The 19,042-nt window shown below is 41.6% G+C and overlaps 2 protein-coding genes across 5 annotated transcripts; both read left to right on the forward strand.

Moving 5' to 3' along the window:
* Positions 1 to 3,215: 3,215 nt before the first annotated feature.
* On the forward strand, positions 3,216 to 11,689 carry ccs (copper chaperone for superoxide dismutase). Its single transcript, XM_042402399.1, has 8 exons — positions 3,216 to 3,389; positions 3,602 to 3,674; positions 5,856 to 5,993; positions 6,710 to 6,884; positions 8,301 to 8,361; positions 8,802 to 8,879; positions 9,064 to 9,167; positions 9,951 to 11,689. Exons 1-8 carry the CDS (start codon positions 3,255 to 3,257, stop codon positions 10,108 to 10,110), a joined length of 924 nt encoding a protein of 307 aa, XP_042258333.1. The 5' UTR covers positions 3,216 to 3,254; the 3' UTR covers positions 10,111 to 11,689.
* Positions 11,690 to 12,879: 1,190 nt separating this feature from the next.
* On the forward strand, positions 12,880 to 18,553 carry rbm14b (RNA binding motif protein 14b). 4 transcript variants are annotated; one of them, XM_042401442.1, is made up of 4 exons: positions 12,880 to 13,005; positions 15,261 to 15,613; positions 16,653 to 17,721; positions 18,116 to 18,553. In XM_042401442.1, exons 2-4 carry the CDS (start codon positions 15,265 to 15,267, stop codon positions 18,435 to 18,437), a joined length of 1,740 nt encoding a protein of 579 aa, XP_042257376.1. In that variant the 5' UTR covers positions 12,880 to 13,005; positions 15,261 to 15,264; the 3' UTR covers positions 18,438 to 18,553. The 4 variants fall into 4 exon arrangements, with proteins under 4 accessions (XP_042257376.1, XP_042257378.1, XP_042257377.1 ...); XM_042401444.1 differs by having other exon boundaries at positions 16,674 to 17,721; XM_042401443.1 differs by lacking the exon at positions 12,880 to 13,005 and adding an exon at positions 13,036 to 13,119.
* Positions 18,554 to 19,042: the final 489 nt, after the last annotated feature.

Raw genomic sequence — 19,042 nt, forward strand, 5'->3', positions numbered from 1 at the left:
CAAAATTTGCCAGCTTTTTTTTTTTTTTTTACCCCCTCCCCCTTGCGTTGGAATAACAGCTGCTTTTTTGAAGGTTTTAATAGGAAAATATAACAGACTCCATGTCGGCGCTGAGGAGGGCGGTGTTAGAGCTTCATTTAGTACAGATAAAACCTCTACTGTTCTACACGAGGCTGTCAACACTTCATGTCAGCACTGACTCACACGAAAATCCTCCCTCTTTACGTGCTCCTTCACTTATTCTCTGTTCCCCTCCACCGTCATCCCTTCCCTTCTTTCGTCTAATTTCTTCCTTCCTCAGTTTCTACTGTGTGAATCTGATGGTGGACGGTGTTCGTGTAAGTGATTAGGTTTCACGTGCATCTCTGGTTCTGTGGTCTCTCTCTCTCTCTTGTGTGTGTGTGTGTGTGTGTGCGTACTGTATGTGTGTGTGTGTGTGTGTGTGTTAATGAAATCCCCCTCCCTTGGGCTCAGGTGTCACTGCAGCTCTCCCTCCCCTCTTTTGAATAGAAAGCTCAGTCCTGAGGATCAACATAAGGGCAAAGGTTTTAGACAGTTTCCCATGTACTGAATAAATTAGCCGCTTCTGTGTGGGTGATGTGTGTGTATCTGTGTGTGTGTGTGTGTGTGTGTGTGTGTGTGAGAAGGGGAAAAAAAAAAAAGACCGCTCAGCACACACATAAAAGGCAGTGCTTTGGTGTTTCGAGCCTGGCGCACACTGGCTCAGCCCCTTTCAAAGCCTGTGGTCATATTACTGAGCGAGGGGTCAAAGGTCAAAGTCAATGAGCCACCGCATACAGAAGGAGCTGTGTTCTAGCGGAGCCGCCGCTCGGCTTTTCTTCCGTGTTAAACATCGGCCTCTCGGTGTTGTTTTGATGTAATGACAGCCGTGTTTCTGGATCAGCACACACACTGCGGACGAGCGCACGTGCAGAGAGGCGAATGTGTGTCACTCTCTATACTTATCATCCCAAATTTAGTTTGAGGAAGTTTGATTTAGAAGCTTTTCATTTCAGACTTTTTTTTTTTGTGTGTCAGAGCGACCCAGATTTAAAAGCACGGTCATCGCTGGCTATCTCCTGTGGCTTATCTCTGATATCAAAAAGGTGCCTGGAGGTATGACAGGGATGTATGGAGAGCACACACACATACACACACACACACACACACACACACACACACACAAACAACCTACTCTGAGCCTCTAAAAACCTGGGAAGCAGTCATCAGCTTAGCAATAGTCTCCCATACTGAAAGCATTTAATCCGCAGATCGACTTTGTAAAAGTAATCTATACACATTATGAAATTGAATCGGAGGCCATCACACACTACGGGAAGCAATCATCATTACCGCCTACATCGTTCATGGTGGTTTAGTTTTATCCATATGCTACAACTTTATGTGTCCAGATAACCCCTCTCCTCCTCCTCCTCCTCCTCCTCTTCCTCCTCCTCCTCCTTCTCCTCCTCCCCCAGTCAAACATTACATGCCAGGCTATTCCTGTATTGTTGCTGTGTGCATGTTTACCTGCAGTGTCACTGGGGTAGGCACTTGTCCTGCACCACATTGCATGATTTAATCCATTTATAAGCCTGTTTTACATTACTGATGATCATTTTATAACTTTTGAATGTGTGTCCCACCCCAAAGGAGGCTCTCAAGGTTTCAATCCATTTCACTATAGTATAAAAATCAGGCCTTTGAAACTTGGGCGGTATGAAGATATATAAGACATTTTGTCATACCGTCCTGTCATACATGATAAATGTATGACAAAAATGTCTAAAAGTTAGTTTAAATGTTGTTTGATTTCTCCATTTGACCACCTTTGAAGCATCATGTAATTCTGATTTTGAATGGAGTTATAGAAATAAAGTTTACATCCCTTAAATATCTTGTATTGTGGATAATGTAGCTTATCAAAAGCAGGACTGGCAATTTATGGCAGTAATGCATCAACTTCATTATTTATATCACAATATACATTGATATCATGATATAAAATTAAATATACCATGATATAAGATTTCCAAACTGCCGTATCTGCTCATGTTGTTAAAGTCATGTTATTGTTGTATTGTGTGTGCAGATCGATTTGAAAAGTCTGCTTTATGGATAAAAAGCATACAATTACATTTCTTGTCATTAAGGATAGACAAGGTTTACTGGCACCCTTATGGGTTGATAAAATTCTCACTTTCAAACCATTTAGATTATTAATTAGAAATCAATCAGTCATCAGCCTAAAACAAGTCTTTTTCTTCTTAGTTCCTGGAACTCATTATTAAATTTTGGACTTAGTTTTCACTTGACAACAAATCAACACATAAATGTTTTATTAGCATTATTAAGTATCATTAAACCTACTAGCAGTTATGTTAAGTAATTAAATACATTAAGTGCTGTACTTAAGTACAGTTTTAAGGTAACGGTTTCATATTTTGCCACTTCATAGGCCCACTCTACTACATGTCAACAGCTATTGTTACTTTGCAGATTAAGATTCTTCATATAAAACATGTGATCAGCTTATAAAATATAATGCATCACTATAGATTAAAGTGCCAAACACTTCATTAAGGACATTAAGATTAGTCTCACATTTACCAACTACGATACTAAAATTCTGTTTACACTTAAACACATCAGCAACAATAGTCAATTAATATAATATATGATAATATAACACTGACAGAGGTCATTCTGATGCATAATTACAAAAAATGCCACGTGTACGTCCACATAAAAAAAAAAATTGAATGGAGGACCTTTACTTGTACCAGAGTTGTTGTTTTTTTTTAACACTGTTTTATTGCTACTTAAATGAAAGCTAGACTTAGGCTACTTATATAACTGCTGTTGCTGCTTTTCTGCAATTTTCTGCTATTTGTGTTTTATTTCATGTAATAGGGTATGTATGGTAGATATAGGCAAGGCAAGTTTATTTGTATAGCACATTTCAACAACAAGGCAATTCAAAGTCCTTTTCATATACATATACAGTATATATAGTATGTTCTTTTCATTTTTTAACACATTTTTCAGCCCACATAGTTATTGTAAAATAAACGACTCGCAGCATCTTTATTATATTTGTTTTCCCAAAAATATATTTCCAACTCTGTCTCTGTCCTCTGCATGCTCTCCAGAGGATAAAAATAATTATGTACTATAAATAATAGTTGCAGTGGCGGGTAATCGACACCTGGCGGCGGTAAGGTGCGGTGACGTCATCACCTGACCTCACAAAGATGGCGGCAGCCATGATCGGGTACAGTCGGTTCGCTTCCGTTTCTAGAAAACTGGGAAGTTATTTGTTCAAATCGGTTTTTGTCGCCCAGGCGGCGACGTACGGCGTCAAAATGGACTCTGCGGGGCCAGCTAAGGTCTGACAGTCATGTTTTTTCTATTTTTGGCTCATTGTTAACTGTGTCATGACTTCATTTTATCCGTAATGATGATGTCAAAACAAAAACCTTCATCAACTGCTGTTGTTGTTTCTGTGTAGTATTTATCTGCGATGTTAGATAACGGTTAAACTTCACATGACCCACATGTTTGTCATACGGTTGTTTCATGTGTGTTTTCTCCTCCACAGTTGGAGTTTGCGGTGCAGATGACATGTGAGAGCTGTGCGGATAAAGTCAGAGCTGCTTTAGAGGGTAAACCAGGTAAACAAACAAACAACAACAACAAAAAACAGGAAACGGTTAACTATGATTGTGTAAGAAGCAGTTTTTTTTGCTTGTGCCTGTTTACATCCTCATTTGTAACTGATAACTCTGTGTAATGGTCTGTGAAGTAGAAACTGCTCTAATTTCTAGTGTGTGACACAGCAGAGGACCATAACAACAGATAGAGTCAGTCTGCTTCTATCTATTGCTTGTTTGTCACTGACCTTTCTTCATGCATACCAGTGTAGATGTTGCTGACAACACTCCAGCATGTCATATTACTCAAAGACAGGTTTGTTTACACGGCACTAGAGCTGCAACGATTAGTCGATCAACAGAAAACAACTATTTTGATAGTCGATTAATCGTTCAGGTCATTTTTCAAGCAGAACAATTGTCAAACATTTGATGGTTCCAGTGTCTCAGTTGTGAAAACTTGCTGCTTTTACTTGTCTTACATTTTCACAATTGAATATTTTTTGGATTTTGGACAGTTAATGGGACAAAAGACGTTTGATGATGTCGCTTTGTCCTCTAGGAAACTGATGTAAATATAATCTGCAGATTAATTGATAATACAAACAATTGTCAGTGCGGCCCTACATAGCACAGTCCAAGTAAAGTCGATGTGCTTAACATTGAAATGCACATATCAACAAGTACCAGGCTCATATGAACATAATATTTACAATATTAAACATATTTGTGGGTGCATAAATTACTTAAAATGTACTTGAAAGTGTACTTAAAAGAGCTACGTAATGTTGTAATGAGTTTTTTTATTTAAATGCTAAACTTATGTGCTAAACTAAAGGCTAGCGTAGCATTCAATATACAGTATATATGAAGAATAAAGCATATATGGATGATGATTAGATAATTGTTTGGGTTTAATTTGAGCTTACCAGGAAACTTTCCAGAAAAACCCACAAGACACACATATAACTAGTCATAAATGATTAACTAGTATGTTTTTGAATATGGACACAGTTCGTAATTTGTTTCACAACCTTAGTCGGTCTTGTCAGTAAGCAGGTCAGATATTTTCTTAAGAGACAAATAATTAAGTGTTTTAAATTCCTCAGGTATGACGTAGATGCACAGTAACCGACATGTCACATCATGTTGGAGCATGTGCAGGAATCTGCAGGTCTTTGGAAAACCAGAAGTGTTATAAATGATCTAAATTAAAGGCCTCTATAAAGTATTATAATTCATTGTGTACAGTTTGTAGAGATCTTACATTTCACAGTATAATGACAAGTTTCTTTGTGGTTCTTTTCCACACTTTGACTACAACACGAAGGCAATACGCCTCAAGTGTTTTCCCCCATATTTCATCCTTATTTTATTCTCCTCTTCCTTAAACTGCTCATTTGTAGTTTCAGAACTTCTGCTCGCATCCTCGTAAACATTGCAAGCTTTGTATTTCCACTTTAAATTGAGTCCCACGCAGTATTGAAAATAAATAATTTACTTATTTATTTGCACGGTAAAACAAAGCAAGCAGAAACACAACAACAACGGAGAAGATGCAAATCGTGCAGGTGAGATTTAGAAAACTCTGAGAGGCTTATAGAAGGAATCTCACCTTAATATGCATTATAAACAAATACAGAAGTCATGTAATCCATAACAATAAGCAAACAAACAGCTATAGGATCAAAAAGCAAATATGAAGCCAGCAGCATAAATCAAGCAAAGACATAAAATAAATGAAATAATGTAATGAGGGTGTGTGTGTACTGGTTTTACAGTTTAAATTGAGCTTTGTGAACTCTTCCTCCTAACTTTGTTGCTGCATATATTTACATAGTTGCAGCTTGAGATTACTTTTATTATCAATATTTTCAAATAATTGAGTAATAGTCCATAAAATGTCAGAAATGAGTGGAAAAATGTCCATCACAAGTTTCCCAGAGCCCAAGATGACATCTTTAAATTGCTTATTTAGTCTGAAACAGTCCAAAACCCCCAAATATTCAGTGAAATAAAACAATGAATGTTTGTCCTTTTTGCTTGATAAATGAGAAAACAACTAATTGAGCATCAACATTATTGTGGATTCATTTCTGTCAGTCGACTGTTTCTCTCTGCGCCGTTGTTTCCTGTCGTTTCTCTGTCTCATCGTGCTGTTGATGATGATGATGACATCAGCGGGTGTCGATGTGTTTGCAGGAGTGCAGTCGGTCAGTGTGGACGTCAGTAAGGAGGCGGTGTTGGTGGAATCTGTTCTGACCAGCGCGGAGGTTCAGGCTCTGATAGAAAGCACCGGACGCCGGGCCGTGCTGAAGGGCATCGGAGGATCAGAGAAAGGTGAGAAACTACAAACATGAGCTTCTCTAGTACCAACTAGAGTACGTCCGTATCAAAGATAACCTCACTTATTCTGTTAAATTGGATATTAACCGACATAAATCAACAATTTGCCTATTTTCCCTTATTTAGGGAAAGTTCTTGTACAGTATTAAGTATGCTTTCAATGGATGGTTTAATTGTGTGACAAAAGTTTATAGTAACACAGTGAAGTTGCTGTTAATCTGCTGTTAATTAATCTCTCTGCAGAGCAACAATACTTGGATTAAATACTGTTCCAGTTTTTTTAAACACTGGTTCTATTCACACAAATCAAAACGGTGACAAATCACGAGAAGACGGCTCTAAATAGACGTACGCGCATATTTACGGTACATAATATGTGGTGTAGCTGCATTACAGGAGTGTCAAGACATTTAGTTCAGCTAACCTCTCAAACTGAGCTGGTTATGCTTGATTTATAAAAAAAAATCCACCTCAGTCTGCCTCTCTGGATGTATTTCTGTGTATTTTCATGTTCAGCACAAAGTTTCCCACAGATAACATCAAATGTAAACCGGGAAGTATAATCCAATCACAAGCGGTCACCCGAGACGCATTTGTGATGCATTCTTATTCTATATGTGAACCGCGATCCGTATCAAGGTGTGTTCAGGGTCGCAGGGTTGTAAACATACGAGCCGTTTAGGATCATCTGTGTGTGTTTTTTATGACAGACTTGGGTGCGGCGGTGGCCATGCTGTCTGGCGTAGGAAAGATTCAGGGAGTGGTGCGTTTCCTCCAGCTGTCTGCGGAGAGTTGCTTGATCGATGGGACCGTCGACGGGTTGGAGCCTGGACCCCACGGCATCCATGTCCACACCCTGGGAGACCTCACAAAGGACTGCCTCAGGTAGATAAGACCGCCAAAGTATAAGCAATATAAGCATATTACTGACCTCAAACCTCGGAGTTAAGAAGCTTCATACGCAGAGAGGGTTGAAGAAAATGTAAGAATGATGACATTTTTATATTTTACAATGTTTATTTTAAGTTTATTTTGTTCAGGCCATCCTTGATCCTCCAGATGTGGTCCAGTTAACGATATTTCAGCTTAAATGAACTCTACAGATACTAAGAGTCCTACATAGATCTGGGAAGTATTTTTCCTCGCTGTAAATTCCCATTTCAAACTTTTCTTTTTAATATATAATTTTTAATATATCATCATATAAACACAAGAGTCTCCTGAATAATTAAACCATATTACAGTTTTATGGTGTGACCATCTGTATGTAGCCTAATTATTTAAAGAAATCTTTTTTCCCCCCTGTCAGTTTGGTGTGGTGGATGGCTTTAAGTATTACAATATCCATTAGGAAGCAAGTCAGAGGGAAGAAACTCACAACACTTTGTCATCTCAGTTTGAAACAAAACACCAAACTGTACCCATTTACCCATCATCTGATAGTGAACTGACTTCAACTTAGAAATGTATTATTATGTTTCCATAAAGTGTAATCTTTGGTTTTCACTTGGCATCAGCAGTGCAGGTAACTGAATTGTAAGCTCAGTGATATTTCTATTAGATATGCATCTTGGGAGTTGTAGTATATATACCAGTCAAAAGTTTGGACACATTTTCTCATTCAAGGAAATCAGAAGGTGTGTCTAAACTTTTGACTGGTACTGTATATATAATACACAACATATCAGACTTTTTATGGTATAGAAGGATAAAGTCATTGTCTCTGATGTTTTCAAAGTCCACAAACCATTTATCAAGATGGGAGACAGGGAATTTAATCACTGATATTAAGAAATATTTCAAAATAAGGGCTTTAAAAAACAGAAAATTGAATCATATAACCAAACAATCAATCATTTCTTTTCAGGAAGCAAAGCGAAAGCATCCATAGACACCCCCCCCCCCCCCCCCCCCCCCCCCCCCTCCAAAAAAAAAAAAAAAAAAATTCACATCATAAAACATTATATAAGACATTTTGTGCGACATCATGGTGGCCTGGGGGCTGTGACTCATGCGTACCACGTAAAACTGCAACATCCCAGTTTCCAGTCCAGCTGGGGATACTTTGTTACATGTCATCCCCGTTCCTCTGCCTCCACATTTCCAGTCTGTCTCTCGACAACACGTACTATCAATTAAAGGCAAAAATTCTTAAAAGGACAGTATTTTCTAACACAGATGCTCCTCTTCTGTGCTGATGATTCATCCGGGTGTGCTCAAACTGTCAGTCAGAGAGTGAACGAGACTGCAAAGCAACCCCTTTCTTATGTTTAATTAAATTGAATTTCTCCGTCTCTACAGTTGCGGAGAGCACTATAACCCCTTCGGAAGACAACACGGTGGTCCGGAAGACTCTGAAAGGGTACAGTCATATCTTTTTTTTTCTGAGAGCTCCATAAACATAACTTGCCATACATTACGATCACTCATTTTTATAAGTCCTAAAGTCTACTTGCCAGAACATTTAGGTGTACGAGGATCAAGGAGCGAAAATTCTTTATATCATAAATCCTCACAAAGTCACTCCTGAGATTTTCAACACAGGCCAAATATGAGATGTGATTTCCAGCTCGGATTGCCAAATTTGTCCCGCAGGAACTATTTGGAGCAGTTCTGTTCCAGGTGCTAAATTTTCAGTAAAGTGTGTGAAAAGAGCTGCAACTGTTTCACTGGCTTTCACGCTGTGTGCTCCGTGTGTATTTATTTGTTGTTGTTTTGTTTTTTTTTTATGGTTCACTGTTATTTATTCGTTGTGTGTCACTGTGGTATTGTCTAATTCTCACATGCAGTATTGTTGCGCAGCATGTAGGTGATCTGGGAAATATCATTGCCGGACCAGATGGCAGAGCCTCATTTAGACTAGAAGACAGTCAGCTAAAGGTAACACACATACACACACACATACACACACTCATACACACATACATGGCACTGGTTGTAAGCCAGATAACTACAATATATTGAGCTTAGGAAATATGTGTTTTTTATCGCCTGATTTGTGAAACAACACCAGACAGCAGGTTGTAATTTCTCCTTATTAAACACCTTGGTGCTCACGCTGCAGGTATGGGATGTGATTGGCCGTTCGCTGGTAGTGGACGCGGAGGAGGACGACCTGGGTCGAGGCGCTCACCCCCTCTCCAAAAAGACCGGAAACTCTGGAGAGAGGTGGGTCAACAGCAGTAGGATTAATTGAGGGATACACAGATAGGATACAAGACGAGATTAAAGTGTTCGTTGATTCATTCAATATTACAGGAGGTGGACAAAATAACAGAAACACTTGACATCATAATACAGCCGGAACATTAGCGCTAGTTGCTGAGAGGTGGTGGTTTTGGTAGTAATATTATATTGTACACACAGACGTACAGTTGGTGTATATGTAACATTACAACATGTGTATATATATAATGCTGTGTGTTATATTGATTTATGTTGTCTTGATAATGGTTTATTTGAAAAGTCAAAATGAGGGATTTCTGTGAAAAGAATTGTTTTGTTATATTTATCCTTGTCATGCAGGTCTGTGCAATGAACATTATTAGCCATATTATAATAAATCAATATGTCAAAAGGTATCATTATATTGATTTTAACCACATATGCAGCCCTTGTTTTTGTCAGTAAGGCATTCAATTTAAGTTCCCATAAACAGATTTTGTCACTGTAGTTTGATTAATCGAGCAAATTATTAAAATGTTCAATCTTTCGAGAGACTAAAAAGTGTAATTAAAATGATTTAACGGTTGTGTCAAACATTATGGGTGCTCTTAAAAGGCTGCTATTAAGTAAAATCAATCAGCAAAACATTAGAATGAAGTGTGTTGTACATTTCTTACTCTACTGTCTTCATTTGCATATCGTCCTTAATTTTATCCAGATCTAGACAGAGTATGATGGCGTCCTCGTCGTCGCAGACTCTTCATCATTTTTCTGTCTCCTCTGCAGGCTGGCATGCGGCATCATCGCCAGATCATCGGGCCTTTTCCAAAACCCCAAGCAGATCTGTGCCTGCGACGGGGTCACGCTGTGGGAGGAGAGAGACAGACCGATAGCCGGGAAAGGTCGAAACAAGGCAAAAACAGAGACGCCGGCAGCGCACCTCTGAACAGCCGGATCTGTGACTTTTCGTGTTAACGATCTGCGTCCGGCGGGTTGAACGGAAAGAGCTTCTTGAAGAGAAACGAGAGAGGACTGTTTGTTGACAGCGGTAGAGACAGTTGAGAGAGTCAGAGCTGAAGCGAGGAAGACGAAAGCACAGACGAATGTGTTGCCAGACAGCTGGACGGATGACCAAAGAAAGATTTTTTTTTTCCTTTTTCAATGATAAAAACAAAAGCTCTTACAGTTACAGTTAGTGTCCGTGGAGGGTTGTAAAAGCACTAAAGCAGATTAAAACAGCCCGGGACTTTATAAATGTCACCTGATTAGCTAGATCTCCGTTAACGCTGCTAAATGTTTGCTTAACCAGTCGACTCTGACACAACTGTCTCATCATGGTTTAAAATGATGCACTTGTAAGATTTGAGATATTAGTTTCGACTGTGCACTGGCTGAGATAAATGCCCTTTAATTTGCCATTAAAATGTCTTAAGATAATTATGCAAACTTCCTAAAAGCACTTATAGTAAAAAACTAACAAACATCACATCGGTAACATCCTGCTGCTCTCACATCACATTAAACATTGTGCATTAGCTCAGCTTATTTGAAAAGATAGAGATTATGATTTGGTAAACATACAACATACAAATGAGATTACAACATTGTGTGATTCTAAACTTTATTATATTTACTGTTACAACAACTAGAAACCTTCTCGCTAACATAGACCGACTACACAAACACACCTCAGTTTCCCACCAACTTTAGTCATTTGTAATATGTATTTTGATTGAGAATGTATAAAAAAAACTAGTTTAAAAGCTAACAGAAAGGTTGAAATAGGCTTAAAGACATATTAGATAAATGGTTTTAATGACCAGCTTCGCCACCTCCAAGTGGTAATAAACAACGTGTCACAACCTGGCTCAACACTGGACAAAGTAGGGGCGACCACACATGAGTAATTTATTGTAGATAGTTTATTGTACATAACTAAAGACCAATCAACCAAACAGGGTCATCACACTATGAATATATAGTCGTATGGAGAGCTTGACCAAACCTTCTGACTAAACCTAAACACGTGCACTTCCGGGATCACAGGTTTACATGTGAACCCACCACAGTGTGTTATCTGAAGCTATTCCACCTATTAAAGAAGTACAATAAACTCAACGACCGAACATATAGACGTCATCTGCACCCACCACCACTGCCACCGTTATCACCGTTCCTGCCTCAGTGTGTTCATTATAAATCCATAAGGTGGGGTGAGTGACTTGGGTAAGAGAGATTAGAAAAAGCTTGGGAGAGAGAGTCAAATTCCATCTAGAGTGAAAGGGCAAAAGTTTGAGAGGGGTGGGGGATGGGGGGGGGTTTGAAGGATTGTGTGCTCAGCTGTTTTTTTTTTTTTTCCAACATGGAGTGTGTGTATAGAGTTCTTTATGGTTGCTGTGGCCGACTTTACAGCCACACAATGCTTGAATGTGACATTTTCTTGTAAATCATAATCATAAATCCTTTTGATTACTGAGATTGTGCTTTGGTGATTCAAGTTTTAATATAACGTACAAAAACTTCTACCTGCTGACTCTGCTTGTTGATTTCTGTTGAGACATTTTTCTTCTTCTTGATGAAGACGTCAATGCCGGGGACGTCGTTTTCGTGCGCCGCGTCGGCCGTATGAGAGTGTGTAGCAAGTTCTGCATTGATTTTTTTTCAAATTGAGCATCTGTCTTGTCCTGGTGACGCCTGAATAAGTTTATTGAATTTCCCCCTTAAATGTTCAGGCGCTGTCTCCTCGTTTCCATATCTGTCTGATGGCTGCAGCTAAAACTTGCTTTTTTTATAATTGATTCATTTTTTGATGCATAATTTTGTCAGAAAATAGTGAAATTGCCACCACAATTCAACTTTTGTCTTAAAAATTATGTTTTTATATAGCCTTTTCCTTTGGTCCAACAATTAGTCCGAACCCCAAATAAGGCTGTAAATCATTTTAAATGATCAATTAATCTGTTGATTATTTTCTTGATTAATGGTTTTAGTCGTTTGGCCTATAAAATGTAAAAAAAAGGGGTGAGAAATGTCAATTAATGTCTCCCAAACTCAAGGTGCAACCACAAATATCTTGTTTTGTCTCAACCAACAGTCCATAACCCTAAAATATTCAGTTTACCATCATAGAAGACCAAAGAAACAAGAAAATAATCACATTCACAAACTGGAATGAAAGAATTTTTGTATTTTTTCTTTTAAAAAAAATGACTCAAAACGATTAATCGATTATGAAAATAGTAATCGCCTGTAGATCGACTAATAGTTGCAGCTCTAAAACAGAGAAAAGAAACCCTCACATCTGAAAAGCCAGGGAATGTCTGATATCTGCTCGATAAATCACATTTTGCAGCTTAAATCTCCACCTGATTGTCAATCAATCCCTCATTCAAACCCTACCTGGTGTGTGTGTATATGTGCATCTCTGTCATACAAAACCTAAACCAGCTTATAATTTTGCACTTTTACTTGTCTATGCTTCCAGGAGTGACTCATATTTATTGGCACATAACACAGCTCTTTAAAACTCAAACTCCCTTCACTTGTTGCCTGTCTCTTCAGGGGAAGCAGAACCCCCATGTGGCTTTAGTGGGTAGCCTTTATTCTTCCAGTGGCTCTAATAAACGACACCAAGCTTTTATGTGCGTGTGTGTGTGTATATATATGTGCTTGAGTCATTTCATGTGTCGTTTTTTTTGTGAGGATTCAGCATCCTCCGGGTGCAGCAGCAACAGCAGCAGCAGCAGCAGCAGCAGCCCTCCCCCTCTGCAGACTCTCCAGCAGTATGCCCGACATTCAAACGGAAGCAGGCGCTACCATTTTGAAATACAGCACCGCCTAGGTAAGATGGTAGATCCTTTTATTTAATCGCCTTTTACTGCAGTATTATTGTCATATGAACCGCATGGGAGGTAATTAATCCCGATTCGTCTTAAAGCTCGAGTGATTTGAACGGGTATGTTAAAGCGACAAAGGCTGATCGACCGTGTTGTTGCGCCGGATTCACTCGGTGTTACACTGTATTCATTCCTGTGCGGAAAATGTGATTGTCTGTTGTTACATTGTGTCAATCTTCCTGCTGAGAGCCAGTTTACTGTATCATGTGTTTAGTGTTTATCAAAGGTGTTGCGTGTTACAAGAGGAAATACTGTTTTTTTTCTCTCTCTCTCAGTTTCGCCTTGTGGACTTGTTTTTTTTTTTTTTGCTTTGGACACCAACAAGCATCCCGTCAGTCTCGCCGTTCACGTTTTTTTTTTTTTTTTTTTTAACAGCAAACGTGGACAATGCTTTCAAGCAGTCCAACGTGTCTTACCAACTTAACTTTCTGTCTTTTAGGTTGTTGTTGTTGTTCTTTTTTTTTCCGCCTTTAAATAAATGACCCGAGCGGTGAAAATGTGTTGACTCAGCGTCGTGCTGCGTCATCAGAAAAAAAACCAGCTTCCCCTCTTGGTGTATGCCTGAGATGAACCCAGTGTTCATGCAGCAGCCATATGTAACACTAGGTACATACAGTGTACACACACACTGAAGCAAATGACTTGCATATCTGGTTTAATATGTGTGTTTTTTTTTTAATGAACAGCTATATACACGAGGAGGAGGTGGAGAAGAAGAAGAAGGAGGAGGAGGAGGTGGTGGGGGGTGTAGTTCATCAGCTGACTAGAGCCTAAAACGAAAAAATAGAAATGTCATTCTCTGGTGTCATGTTCCACTTCGCCCTTTGATTTACAACCAGCCATAAAGGTTGTGTCAAGAAGGAGAAAAGGTGTTGTACAACCTGTAGCAACACCACGCACTTTGGGCCTGCAGATTAAGGAGCTTGTGAGGAAGGAAACTAGGAGATTTAAGGCGGCTTTTTCAACACTTTCACACTTTTTCTTAACTTATCCGCATACAAGTATACATTTGGGATGAAATATCGGTTCCCGGGAGCCTGTGGTGCAACAGTTAGACAAGGTAGACAATGCAAGACATGAAACAGAACAAATCTGTGCATAACATAATAGTGCAAGAGACGAAGGCTGTGGTGCAAAAACAGTATAGACTATAAGACAGGACAGTAGTGCAAAAGGACAATGTAAGCTATGAGACGGAGACTGTAGTGCAAGAGAATAAAGTAACAGTAAAAAGTTTTTTGTGTCTATGTTGTCCAGAGGGTTTGGTGTGTAAAGTTACTATAATCTCATAAACGTTAGTATTGGTGTAAAAAGTGTCTTTTTTTTCCAGGTTGCAGCTTCTTCTAGAGTGAGATCTTTAATGAGACACCTCTAGGCTAGACAATAAAAAAAATGTTTTTTCCGTTTCTTCACACACGTGTTGTGTTATCTTGGTTTCTGTGGGGGGAAACTTAACACTGTGTTTTACCTCAGTCTGAGTTTATCTGACTTGTCAGCTCGAAGGCAAATGTGTGGTCTGCGTGCGGTATTCAATTTGTCAGATTTGACTAACCTGGCTGCTAATTCATGCATTTACTTTATCTTACTTTAGAGTGCAAGTTGCTGCTTTAAATTTTGAGTGAAAGCTTGGAGTCTTACACAAGTTACTTGTGTGCACTCTTCTTAATCCCTGCAAGGTCGGTTATTTATCTGCTTCATCTCTGATTTATAAAGTTTCATGTTGGTGAGATGTATCAAATTAACTGTAACCTCCGAACTCTGAGTTGCTGCATTTTTAATCTGAGTGAAATCCGGATAGTTTCTTACGTATGTGACGTTTTAAATCTCTGGATCCTTTTTGTCTCTCATATCTCTGGACAAGTAAAAGTTTCATGTTGGAGAAACTGAGCAGGTCTTGTTATTTTAATTCAAAGTCAGCAGCTCCCCCTCCCCCACAAGCATTTTAAGCCCTGAAAAAGAAACTAAACAGCTGGGTCAGCTATGTCTCGTGTACTGCAACCTACCCCTGTATTCACACACACACACACACACACACACACTTCCCTCTCCTCGTCAGACTGCCCTAGAGCCAAAGGTGTGGCTTTGTGCGTGCTTGGTAGTTGTCACATCTGTGGCAGTTGATACTTGTTCATCGTAGCTAATCCCCACACTTCTCTTTAACCACAGTCAAGCACATCACTCTTCTATTTCCTCTCTGCAGCGCCATGGACAAGAGCAACACAGTGAAGCTCTTCGTGGGCAACTTGGCGTTGGACACCACCCAGGAGGAGCTGTCAGCCATCTTCGAACCCTACGGCCAGGTGGTCAGCTGCAGCGTGCTGCGGCAGTTTGCCTTCGTCCACTTGCAGGGCGAGGGCGCCGCCGAGCGTGCCATCCGGGAGCTCAATGGACGGGAGTTTCGTGGACGGAACTTGGTGGTGGAGGAGTCCAGGGGAAGGCCGTTGCACTCCACCAAGGTGTTCGTGGGGAATCTGAGCGGGATGTGCACCACTGAAGATCTCCAGCAGCTCTTCCAGACGTTTGGGAAAGTTCTCGAGTGTGACAAAGTCAAAGGTGAGTGAAGACTCCAAGTAACATTTGAATTGTTTTATATCCTTCCCAAGTTGTGTTTAATGATACTACAGTTGTGGAGCTAGTGTATCAATGAAGTTATGTCATAGCTAGGGATGGGAATTGATAAGATATTCTTTTTACTGGTCCGATTCTTCATCAATTCCCTTTTCCTGATAAATTCTCTGTGTGGAAAAAAGTAGGCCTGCACAGGTTTTCAGCATCAACTGTTTTATTATCTGTGAGTCTGAACACAGTGTAGAAACATAGTGGAAAGCAGGCTGGAGCAAGTGATTCTACTCAGAGAAGGGATTGTTTGAAGATCACCCCCCAAGTTCCCTCAGTACTGTACTACACTGCAGTGTGGTGAGGCAGTGGCCTGTCAGCTAGCCTGTTAGCCCCAGTTGATGGTCTGCTGTCTGTTAGTTAGCTCCGTTAGCTCCAGCAGCAGACCGACAGAACAGCGGCTATCCCTGCAGCCCGGCCCGGTCACAGTACCAGGTCAGTACCGGGTCTTCTCGGTTATTCTGGGTGTGTTTTTATGTGCTGTCTCAGTCCTACCGCCATGACTCCTTCTTGTTGCAAGTGTCCAGCAGCGTAGATGCATGAGTTTGATGTCATTGTTTTGCAACGCGCAACTGTCAGAAAAACATTAATAAAAGGAATTGATAAGCTCGGGGGCATGCCATTCCAATGGATCTAACAATTTGGAACCGGTTCTCAACTGGAACCGGTTCACGATTCCCATCCCTAGTCGTAGTGCAGGTAAGAGATGATATCTGACAGTTGTATTCCAATTGCTTGGTTGCTGAGAGATTTTGAGTGACTGCAAAAGTTCTGCATAAGTTAGTCTGATCATGTGATATGTTATAATACACCAGTGTAAAGTTCTCATTGTGCAAAAAAAGATAAACTCTCACATCCTTGTAAAGATGGACAAGGTGGTTTCTTTTGGCACAATTCATACTTAAACTTAGAAGTAAGTAAGTACCTGTGGCAATGCCACTGTGATCCTAATTGTTGTCCCTGCGCTCAATGACAGCCAGGCATTCCTCTTCTGCAGGCTATGCCTTTGTCCACATGGAAAACAAGGAAGATGCGCTCCAGGCCATCGAGGCCCTGCACGGCACCTCATTTAAGGGCCGTCCCCTATCCGTGGAGCTCTCCAAGGTCCAACCCAGCAAACAGGCACCTACAGGGAAAATCCCCTGTGTTAACTGTGGAAAGCAGGGCCACTATGCTGGAGAATGCCCCGTGGGGAAGCCCTCTCTGGAGCAGTACCAGAGTCAGGCAGCGGTCCTGGCCGCCGCTGCTGCTGCTGCCGCCGGCCTGCCATTACAGGTCCAACAAAGCGTGCACAATTCAGTCTACAACACCTCCACGTTTGATCCCACATACGCAGCTCTCACAGGGATCACGACAGGCACACGCACTGATGGAAATCCAGTGAATCCAGCTGTTTATGGTGCCCTTGCCAGCCAGGTGTATGGTGCCAATGTCGCCAATCAGCTTTATGGAACGGTAGCCAATCAGGCAGCTCTTACATCAGGCGCTACGCAAGTATACAGCTCGATGACCCCTAACATCTACGGCCAGGTGGCTGCAAGTCCGGCGGCGGCGGCTGCTGCAGCAGCAGCTGCGGCTGCCTACACAACTCCGGTTTACACCCCAACTATGGCCAACCCTCCCGTCTATCTGGCTGCTGCTCATGGATTAGAAATGCCAACAGCAGCGGCTGCAGTCAACCCCGCCTACACTGTAGCTCCAGCAATTTATGGTGCTGCCACGCCAGCCTACGCTCATATAAGCGCCATGGGTGCGGCGGACCCTACCACAGCCCTCTTTGAGGCAGCCAGGCAGGCACATTATTTTGCTCAAGGCCAGCAGGTAGTGGCTGAACAGCAGTCAGTAGCTGCAGCAGCGGCAGCAGCTGTGGCAAAGTCTGGGGAAAGGGACCGTAGTCCCCTACGGAGGTCAGCACCCCTTTTACCAGACCCAGTGATGAAGCCGTTTATTTACCAGAGAGCCAAGCCACGCCGACCCTTGCTCCCCACACCAGCGGGTCGAGCAGCAGAAGAAGCAGTGGAGGCTGCAGAGGACCCCATGGCCAGGTAGGACATGATCTTTGAGTCTCTTTTTTTCCATCAGCTATGCAACATCACTGAAACATTCCCAGAGACTGCCGAGCTTCAGTTTCTCTTCTTTTCAACTGTTTAAAATACTGCACTGGAATGTCCACTCCACTGTGAAATACTAATGCTAACTCTAGGAATCTGATTTATGTTTTTAGTCATGCTTTTACAGTCTTGTAGGCACATTTCTCATGGCTGATTAAATGCCTTTTTTGCATTTGCCATGCTTCTTGTTTGCTTTATCACTCCCTTGTTAAACCCTGTGTTGCCAAGTGCCACCATAAATGCCCTTGCTGTCCCTCTTCCTACCTAAACCTACCTCTCCCTCCCTAAACCCGTCCCTCTCCGTTCCTTCCCTCTTCCCTTCTCTTAGGTACTATGCGGAGTACTACCAGCAGCTGCAGCAGTACCCCCAGTTCCAGTATGCCTACCCGCCCCCGAGCACAATGACAGCCCTCCCTGGCATGCCGGGAGTCTCTGCTGTGCCAGCAGTCCCCACTGTCTCCGCGATGTCTGCCCAACCGGTCGCCACGCTGGACGCCCTCAGGCCAGTGGTCCCCACCGCTGCGGCAGTAGCAGCCGCCATGGCTGCGCCCAGGGTGTATGAGCCGCCGTTGCCGCCGCCCACGCGCAAGGAGGCCATCCTCCGCCGCCCCGAACTCTCCCTTCACACGCCTGAGCCCCCCTTCCGATAGTCGCACACAACTCTATGCCCCCCCCCCCCCCCACCCCTCCTTCTTTGCCCTAAACCTCACCCCTTGACCCACCTCCTCTTCCACCCCAAACTTGACCACCTTACAGCAGCTGTATGTGTGTGTACGTGAGTGAGTGTGTGTATCTGGGGGCTCTACAGTAAGTGTGTGAGGTGGGGTTTGAAACTGGTGGCTTGGTTGATTAACCTGCTTTACGAGGGACTTGATAAGCTAACCTTGGTCCTGTTTGCATGCACACAGTGCAGCCATGAAAGGGAGGCTCCCATCTGTTGTTTGGGCATTTCTTTGTGCTTCTCAGTTTTACTTTTTTATCGTGCCAGTCTCACACTTGTGCCAGTATTGGACTGATCCGGTCAGTCGTTTCATATGCCTTTATTTCCGCAACCCAGTTATGATTTTCTAAGGCCAAATCTACCATAAAAGACAATGGTTTTTGAAACTATTAGCCATCCTCCTTAGGCCTAGATGATCAGTTAGGGCAGCTAATTTGAAACCTTTTTTGCCTTATGTTGAAGAGTTTGTAATGTAATCGGATGGGAAGTCAGATAAACACATATTGTGTACTGGTTGCATTGTATTGTGTCCAA

This window comes from Thunnus maccoyii, chromosome 22 (assembly GCF_910596095.1).
Source record: "Thunnus maccoyii chromosome 22, fThuMac1.1, whole genome shotgun sequence".
Classification (NCBI taxonomy): domain Eukaryota; kingdom Metazoa; phylum Chordata; class Actinopteri; order Scombriformes; family Scombridae; genus Thunnus; species Thunnus maccoyii.